The sequence below is a fragment of the Eucyclogobius newberryi genome, unplaced genomic scaffold (genome assembly GCF_026437365.1).
Source record: "Eucyclogobius newberryi isolate DKJ021-1_F unplaced genomic scaffold, fEucNew1.0.hap1 SCAF_11, whole genome shotgun sequence".
Taxonomy (NCBI): Eukaryota; Metazoa; Chordata; class Actinopteri; order Gobiiformes; family Gobiidae; genus Eucyclogobius; species Eucyclogobius newberryi.
The window spans coordinates 24312779-24322129 of record NW_027315735.1 but is presented as its reverse complement, the minus strand read 5'-3'; the positions used below and the strand labels follow the sequence as shown (position 1 = coordinate 24322129).

Below are 9351 nucleotides of genomic sequence, written 5' to 3'. Positions count from 1 at the left end.
ATGGCGCAATCAACCTTGTCCAATTTGATCCAGCTAAAGCCACTGGTAAGGAGCGCCCTCTACTGTTGGATAAGTGTAGGAGCGATGAGGCCTAATGAGCTGATTTAAGAGCCAGTAAAAAAGTCAAGTAGACCCACCCAAGTGGGCAAGCAAAGACAAAATATTAGCTATAGAGTAAATAGGGTGATTATATGTCCCTCTTTGGATTGTCCTTAACTGCCATTTAAGTCCTTTTCTCTCGACCCACATATGTCCCACTTATTCATGGATGCCACATGAACGATGCCAATATTTCCAAATCTTGCAAAGAAATCAAAACTTTTTGGGTTGCTTTCAGGGTTGTAAAAACTGTATCTTGGCACCTATTGCTATGATGTTGTCGTTATCATATATGAACTTAAGGGTGCGTTCACACTTACTTCACACCTACATCAGGACTAAATAATGTCTGGACCAGGACCAAACCAGGTCCATCAGAACTCAAATACAAGTGTGAACGCACCCTAAATTTCCCAAGTCCATTCCTCCATGTCCTAACTCAACAACCTGTCTCTCCTTTTCTACCGTTTGAGGAGGTCACTAGAAATAAAGCATGAGAAAATCATGAATTAAAAATGAATTTGATAAATTCCAAACAATATTGTGATTGTCTTACTTTATTCAGTCTATCAAACACATATCCTTTCTCACAGTACAATAAAATGTGTTTAGATAAAAAAAAAACAAAAAAAAAAAACTTGTCTTTTAGGCTTGTTAGGCTACAATTGAGCACTGACAATATTAGCCTCATAATCAGCCATGATGTCATTTGCACACATACAGGTCCAGTCAGTGCACAAGGTCACAACAAACCACAAACACTCATTCACTTACTTTTCAGGACTTAGCCAGGGGCTGTCTGAACAAGCCCCTGTGCATTATTAATGCTCCATATTAACTTACATCCGCATTGTAGCCACAATACAACAAAAAGGTGACTCATTAACTATTCAGTCCATCATCTTAAACAGAAAATGATTCGGCAGATCCGGTCTGTGCCGTGCAGGGCATGTAATTTCAGGGTGGTGAATAAGACATGCTGAGGCGCCCATGGTCATAACTCAACTTGACAACGAGTCATGTATTCAGAAGGCAAGGGATTCTGAAAAGATTCTTGAACTTTGACAAAGGTATGAAATGCAGATTAGTATGAGAGAATATTTGTAGCCTATATATTTTTAATTTAGAAATAAATGTTTGTCTTGAAAAATGTACATTTGTCATGTTGCCAACTAAGATATACTGCAAGTTCCCAAAAGATAAGTCACAAAGCGGCTCAGTGGTTTGAGGCCATTGATCAAGAAAAATTGGTCCTTGCAGACAGTTAGTCACGAGTTAAACCATAAATACATACTCACATTACAGTAACACTTTACTTAACACCACAGTAAGCGTTTGTTAATGGAATGGAAACCATATTGTAAGTTAAAGCAATTATGTAATTAGGGAAATTACATGGTATTTACTCAGAAACAGGACACATCTGTCTAATGTTTCAGATCCTAATTCTAACCGAGTCTGAGGTCGTTATAAGGAAACATTGCCAGTAAAATGCATTTAACGTTATTGTTATCCCAGTTATCCTGCTATGTCTATCCTATTACTGTGCTGTATTTGAATATGAATGTATTTATTTGATCAGGGAAAAGGCACACAAAACATTAACCTTATAAAAAGGAAATATGTCATGTACCAGATTTTGGCAAAATTTATAGTTTCAAGCCGCAATCGTGAACAGGACGATGTCAAAATTGCAATTAAAGTCGCATATCACTATTAGAGGTTGAGTAGATTGTAAAGACAAACATGGAAACAGAAACGTTACAAGAAATAAAGTAGAATCGGTTGAAATAGACAACAAAGTAAATTTATATTCATTCAGAGCACCACGATTATATGTGCATGCTCAGAGCTGAATCAGGAGCCCTTGCCCATGATGAGAATACTCATGAGAAAAACCATGGCAAAAAATATCCACATGAAGAAGCGGTCCATGACTTTAGCAATCTTCTTCCACTCAGCCACTTTGGAGCATGTGGCCTTCTGTTCTCTGAAGCAGTTGGAAATATACTCCACATTATGCACAAGTTTGGTGTCAGACCCGCCAAATACGCTGGCGTGAGTGCAAAAGACACACGGGCTGAAGGTTACTGACTGATGCTTTTTCTTGTCGTCATAGAAATGTAGCTTTTCATCCTCCAGGCAGCAGGGGAACTTTTGGTCTTCTTCTTCACAGCAGCCGTCACTCACAGGTTTGCCATTGTGAAAGTCAAGTTTTCCTGGTGCAAGGTCTCCGTCGTCTCGGGTGATGTGGTGTTGTGCTTTTATTCTGGGATGATGTTGTAGTTTGGGGGTCTGTGGGCGAGGATATCTACTGTTCCCTGGTTTCCCATTGGTCCGACTGCGGGAGCTGTGTTGCTGGTGAGTTACATCGTCTTGGGAGAAATTAGATGTCTGGGATGTTGACGAGGGCGATGTGCAGTTCTCGCCCACCTCGTAAACAAAGAAGATTTTGGACATATAGTCGATGATCAGGACTTTGGCCCAGTGAGGTACAGGCTTGGCCTCCGCGCCACAGAAATGGATGTTCATGATGAAGATGGTGAGGGCTGTGGAGGCCGTGATCATGGTCATAGTGGCAATGTAGTATTTACCTGTTCAAGACAAACACTATAAGGTTAGACAAATGTGGGGTAAAAGGTGGAAAAAAGGTAAAAGTACATGTAAAGAGGGGAAAACCAGTTCCTTCCTACAATAGATTATGTTACCTGGGGTGGATGTAATTGAGTACATTTTATCCATGAACCTGCACTTTCGAACCTGCTCGCTGTTTTTATTTTATCTTTATTTTTCCCCTCGATTCCTTATTAAGAAATGACAGGTTCTGTCTATAGGAGTTTTTGTTTATAGGAGTTTTTCTATTAAGAGTGTTTTTTAAACTTCCTATAAGTTATCTGTCCTTTTCCTCTGTATATACCTGCGTTGCAACAATGGAATTTCCCCATGTGTGGACAGTAAAGGAATATCTTATCTTATCTTATCTTATCGTACTTTCACTTGAGTACAATTTGTCAGTACTCTATATACCAATGCATGTTACTGGTGCTACTATTTTGAAATTCAAAAGTCAAACCCAACTAACATTTCATTAAAATTAATCAAAAACGAAATGCTCCTAACAACCATTGCTCCTATTACTATACAATGCATCCTCCAACTACAGCAGTTACAACATACTCAGCATAATGCACCATTGCTCAGTTATTCATTACAAATGGATCCCACAGCACCATTTATGAAAATTACCTATAAGTGGCACACTCTCTGAAGGAGGCATGCTCTCGGCCACCATGAGCTGGAACACAGTGAGAGCCAGCAGAACGGTGACTCCCAGAGAGACCTTCTCCCCAGAGTCTGCGGGCAAGTAAAACCCGAGAGGAGCCAGGAAAGAGATGAGGAAGCAGGGCAGCAGCAGATTGAAGATGTAGAAGGAGGAGCGTCGCTGCAGCAAGACGGTGTATGTGATGTCGGGGTACGGGTCGGGGCAGCAGCCGTACATTATAACGTTCTTAGAGGCAGGCATCCCCAAAAGCTCCCATTCAACGTTCTCCACAAAGTCTGACAGGTCCCCGCTGTTATTGCCCATACTTATGTCAACCTGCAAAATAAGGCACAACGCTCTCGTAATTGTCATGCTCAATGGCTAATTAATTATCAAAAATTGGGTTAATAATATCAAGTAAAGATGGCATGTTTAAAATGCACTATAGTAGAAAAAGCTTCAGTTGTGGTCATCTGGACTCAGTTTGAAAAAAAAAAAAAAAAAAAAGAAGAAAGAGGAAAAACATGTCCGAAATGCCCTCTCAGCCTGTGGTTACCCCGCTTGGGCTCTCAACAGAGTGAAGAGAACCAAGAAGCAGGACAAAAGGGAAACTGAACAGAGGAAGGGTGTTTCTATCCCTTATGTGTCTGGCCTGTCGGAAAAACTGCAGAGAATTTTTAGACAACACGAAGTCCCTGTTTATTTTAAACCAGGAAACACTTTAAGACAAAAACTGGTTCACCCTAAGGACAAGTTGCCGACTCAAAAACAGAGCAATGTAGTTTATTCGATCCAATGCAGTGAAGAAAGCTGTAAAGAACGTTACATAGGTGAGACAAAACAGCCTCTACACAAGAGGCTCTATCAGCACAGAAGAAATACAAGTTCAGGACCACAGAGCGCCGTGCATCTCCACCTTGAAGCCTCTAATCACTCGTTTGAAGACGGTGAGGTGAAGGTTTTAAGCAGGGAGAAAAGATGGTTTGAAAGAGGGGTCAAGGAAGCTATTTTTGTTAAAAAAGAAAGACCTTCTTTAAACAGAAATGGAGGGCTAAGGTTTAATCTTCCTGTTATTTATAATGGGTTACTGAACCCCTGGAAAGGTAGAGGACCAGGACCAGGACACTTAGATGCTAATCAGGTACTCAGGGTGGTTGAGCCAGATTCTCACAAAGACAAAGAGGATTCTAATAGCCCATTAAGATTCTGAATAGGCAAGGATACAAGGGGGGAGTTTCTGTTGAAACAAACAACTCTTTCTACTTCAGGAAGGCTCCTCCCAATGGGCGGGTCTTACCACAGAACAGTATTAATATCGGAGTTCTCGATCTAAATTCTTTTATTGACAATGACTCTTGGATGAGAGTCGAAACGTCTATTTTTTCAAACTGAGTCCAGATGACTACAACTGAAGCTTTTTCTACTATGGAACACGCCTGGACGAATGAGGGATTACACCGACTAAAATGCACTATGTAACTTTTCTGATGGAGGATTTGCCAGAAAAGGGAGGTGACACTGCCTGAAATGTTCCGCAGACAAGCAGGTAACACAAGCAGGCAAGAGGAGTGTCCAGACTTTTGTGTGGCCCCAGGGTGGCACCAGGACCAGTCTTTAAGGCAAGAATTTGGACACACAAAACATTCACTCTCAATATACTGCCCCTCTGTCGTACATGTACCCACCCTGGCCCCTGAACCAGGCCAAGCTAAAAGTCTCATATGAAGAGAAGCGACACAGCTCACATTAAGAATACATATATGAATATTTTTACTGCATACACACACCTTCAACATCTTGACACTTCAGACAAACCAATAACATCTCTATGGAGACATGGTGGTGAACAGAAAAGTTATATAGTGCACCTGCAACATCAGCCATAGTAATGACTCATGAGTTTAGCCAACTCCAAGGATCAGAGTCAACTGTGAGTGAGAGTGTATGGCTATCAAATTATTATTTAAATAATTACAGAGACATAGACACTGCCATGGTTCAGGTGGTCTTTACAGCAAATAGTAGCGGAGGATGGGTGCAGCTCATTTGCAATGTACAATGTAATATATTCATTGCATATAAAGTAGTATATTATCAGGCATGTAACACTATATACATACAGCTTTTTTAACAGTGTGCCATGGCCTACTGCCATACCTGGTTACCATTGTAGGTCCAGGAGCCAAAGGTGAGATTACACTGCTGACTGTCGAATGGAAAGTAGGCGACATCCACCACACAGGAGCTCTTTGTGATGGCCGGAGCATCCCATGTGATTTCACCATTGTACCTGAGTTTCACGTTAGTGTCCATTGGTCCAGAGAAGTCGTCATCAGCCCTGAAGGAAAAGAAAGCCAAAGGTCATCAAATAAATGTTACTCAACAACCATCTTATTATGAAAAGTTAGACTATTGTATTAGTTGTTGTTGTATCGGTATATGTTTGTTGTATATGTTCATTTTGCAAAACGTTTTTTGGCCCATGGACTTTATTAGAGAGCGTGTAATGGGAATGAGAGAGGGAAGGACACTGACGCTGGGCATGACCGAGCGGCAGAAATACCTGGATTTATTTTGTATGCTTTTAGTTTAGTTGAATATTTACTTGTCAGGGACCATGTATGAATTGAATGAAATAAAATATGATCTGTACCCAATTTAGCTACAGCAACTTTTTATCTCAGCTATTACCAGTAGTAACTATTTTTCTAATGAAAGTTTAAACATGTAGTTCCTGTTAATCCTGTTAAGCTCTTGTGTTGCTGGGTTAAATGCATATTCATACAAAAGTGAATGACATAGGGTTTTTCATAGGAGTTGTTGTAATTATACAGTACTTGTTATAGAGGACGAGGTCAGGTCTCCACACCAGGCTGCTGGGGATCTGGATGATGTCCAGTCCATCATAGTCATCTTTGTTCCACTTTAAGTACGCATCGTGCCACACCTGTCGAATCCACAGGTAGGCAATCAACACCTGGTTTCGTTCATCCTAAAAGCACAACAAAAATCTTGAATTAGTCATTTTTAATCTCTTTCTGAGTAGGTGTTAATGATTTGTCAATATCCGATGGAAGGAGGGTGCGGATGGCTTTCAGTGCCAGCTTCACTCATGCATTCAAGAAAAGCGCTCGAGTAATACATAGGGTTGGTGCAAAAAAATGTATCAGCTTTATCAAACTCTTCTGACACACTGACATCTACCCGGCATGTTTCACACGGAGGAAAATGTACTATTCCAGTCAGTTCCTTCCGCTGAGGCCCCTGAGTGTCAGTAATTTGCTGGGGGCTGACATAGCACTGAACCTCAACGGGAACCTGATCTACTGCAGTAACTGTAGGCCCAATGGGAGGTCCAGCTGTCACTCATACACACGGCATCATAAACCAGGCAGACAGCAGCGCGGCTGAATAAAAATATGACACATTCAATTGTAAATTAACCGTTATTTTTAAACGCATACGTGTTAACCTTTACCATGTCCTTGATCTGAGAAAGGGTGATAAGTAAAGTGACATTGAGTGCGCTGTCTGTGTCCTCCACTGGTCGCAAGGCAGTGGAATAATTTTCCATCAAGTCATTTAGTAGTTTTTGTGCATACTGCCCCTGAGCTGAGTAGACAGCTGCAAAATAATACAAAAATAAATAAATTTGTAAATGTTTAAATAATTTTTTTTGACGTTTGGTACTTTCAAATACACAATACAATATCATAATGCTAAAACCAAGAAGATCCTTTTAAGATTTTTGTCACCACTGAAAACAAGTGTATTTCCTGTTAAGAACAGTTTACCATTTATTTTACAGTTACAAGCATACAGATAAATATTTAATAACTGAATTCAATTTTGTAGATATTTAGATTGTTTGTCCCACCTTCAGGAAGCAGTAGCACCAAACACATAAACTGGATCATAATGAACAGATAGAAAAAATCCTCCAGGATAAATCAGGCATTTCAGCTGTACCAATTCAGCAGTCCACGGTTTCGTTGAGTAAAAGAGCCCTACATGATGCCCATTCAACCCCAATTGAACTCATCTTGTAGATAGCGAGGCAACATTTCATTTGGTGCTCCTCACGGCTCTCACGGCTTGGCAGGGGACTCGGCATGTCTGCAGACTGACGGAGGAATAAAACTCGGGCTATCACGTAGCAGCGGCAGACAGAGGGAAACCAGACCCTCCTGAATGATAGCATCACCACAGGGCGTCTATTCAGATGTCAATCATATGCCCGGAGGAGACTTGTGTGGAGCAATATTTGAAATGTGCTGTGCTTGTGGCCTTGATCATCAGCTCTGCAGATGTTAAAGTTGAGGTTCAATAAATAGAAACCTGATTTTCTATGAAACAATGACAGGCATAAGTGCATAATAAAATATGTTCTGTATGTGAAAATGAAGACAATGAGCCTGCCATAGTCTCCTCTAATGGAAAGAAACTGCACAACAGAAAAGTATTTGCAGCTTTGAATGAGAAAAGGTGTCATAATATAGTTTTATGTGGGGTTCAAATACATAAAAATAAATAGGACAAAAAAGTGGACTGTATTCGATTATAAAAAGTGTGTGGGAAAACAACAGCATCCTTGAAAAATGTGAGTCCCATAGCCTATTAGAAACCTCATATTAATATATCAATAGGCAGGCACATTCTTCATCTAAATTGGTTTGTTGCGTCTCTACTGCAGCACAATTCCCCATAGATGCAGTTTATGTACATCTAGTTATTCATGACCGAGGTTTTAATTTAAGTATATGCAAAGTAAAGGCTTTCCCATACAGCACATTACATTATCCACTGAGATCAGAAATATTAACATTATTATCAACCTGAAATGATCAAGTAGTTGTTTGCTAAAATGCTCCAAGGAAACACAAATGACAAAGAATGCTTAATTTACACAGACTTTATATCTTTATTTACAGATGAATCTTATGTTGTCTGTTTAACCGTTTGTGTTACTGCTGAGCCTTTTTCTATGTTTTGTCAGAATAAAAACAAGAGTCCAAATGTATTCCTGTAGGCAGCCAAAATAAAAAAAATGTCTAAAATCACTTGAACCGGGCAAAAAGAAGAAAACGTACAATGTCAATGGGTTTTCCCAGAGGAGTGTGCAAAGACAGTAGTGAAACCATGGCATGACAAAGGGTTATGGCTACTAGGTGAACACTTTGGTGACACTAATCAGCCTGATTTACAAATAGGATTTTAGTCACATTGATTTTTTTAATTGACAGAATAAGGGCATTTTTTATTCAAAGCAATCGAAAAGACTCCAGGATACCAAAAGGAGAGCCCAACATGACACATAATTTGCACCGAATCACCAAAGCAACACCCTGTTTGTGAATTTTGTTCATTGGCAATGGCAATGGCAATAGGCCTTTTCCGATTCTGATAATCCTTTAGATTAAAATGTAAAAAAAATCTCAACCTTTCCTTTATCCACATTTGAAAAAACAGGCCAATGTTGTGCCAAAATCTTAATTTGGTGGAAAGCGCCTCCTAAAATGAGTTGACTCTCCAACAAAGGTTTTCCACATAAAATGCACTGCATAGGCAAGAATCAGCCACTGACTGACAGGTGAGAGACAGGGGTTCAGATCAGGCATTTGTTTATAAAGTGGGCAGATGTGTCTCAACTTGTGATTGTAGCGCTCAGTGGAATGTTTTATGAACCTCAACAAACCGGTTCATGGAGCGACTGACTGGTGCAGTAGAGCAGAGAGGGGGGTGATGGAGAGAAGAGCAGGGACAAAGGGAAATGCCACACAGAAGGATGAGAGGTGGATAGACGTCTTGAAGGTCCTATATTACGAAAAACGAACTATTATGATCCATTAATATTGTAATGTTGTTCCCTTGTGTAGAAAAACAGTCCAGATGACTACGACTGAATCTTTTTCTACAACGGAACACACCTAGACGAATGAGGGATTACACCGACATTTAACACACCTTACCCTTCTTTTTTTTTTCTTTCC

At 40.2% G+C, this 9351-nt stretch overlaps 2 protein-coding genes across 2 annotated transcripts in view; both read right to left on the bottom strand.

Annotated features, from left to right (window-relative positions):
- Positions 1–1947: 1947 nt before the first annotated feature.
- LOC140347249 (neuronal acetylcholine receptor subunit alpha-9-II) lies at positions 1948–7551 on the bottom strand. The gene is made up of 6 exons (XM_072433632.1): positions 7239–7551; positions 6840–6985; positions 6199–6353; positions 5519–5699; positions 3346–3697; positions 1948–2693 (listed from the first exon to the last, which is right to left on the bottom strand). Exons 1-6 carry the CDS (start codon positions 7276–7278, stop codon positions 1957–1959), a joined length of 1611 nt encoding a protein of 536 aa, XP_072289733.1. The 5' UTR covers positions 7279–7551; the 3' UTR covers positions 1948–1956.
- Positions 7552–8258: 707 nt separating this feature from the next.
- The window catches only part of ube2ka (ubiquitin-conjugating enzyme E2Ka (UBC1 homolog, yeast)), a 3478-nt gene continuing 2385 nt past the window's right edge, over positions 8259–9351 (bottom strand). Inside the window, exon 7 of the mRNA XM_072439625.1 lies at positions 8259–9351. This exon is cut by the window's right edge and continues 551 nt beyond it. The gene's annotated coding sequence lies outside the window, so the exon portion shown is untranslated.

What these genes read in the sequence shown, in the direction of transcription:
- LOC140347249 (XM_072433632.1), bottom strand. Translation starts at nt 7,278, where the DNA reads ATGATCCAGTTTATGTGTTTGGTGCTACTGCTTCCTGAAG. An exon ending in GGTGCTACTGCTTCCTGAAG is followed by an intron (nt 6,986 to 7,238) that starts GTGGGACAAACA and finishes ATTATTTTGCAG; the next exon opens with CTGTCTACTCAGCTCAGGGG. An exon ending in TTTCTCAGATCAAGGACATG is followed by an intron (nt 6,354 to 6,839) that starts GTAAAGGTTAAC and finishes TTGTGCTTTTAG; the next exon opens with GATGAACGAAACCAGGTGTT.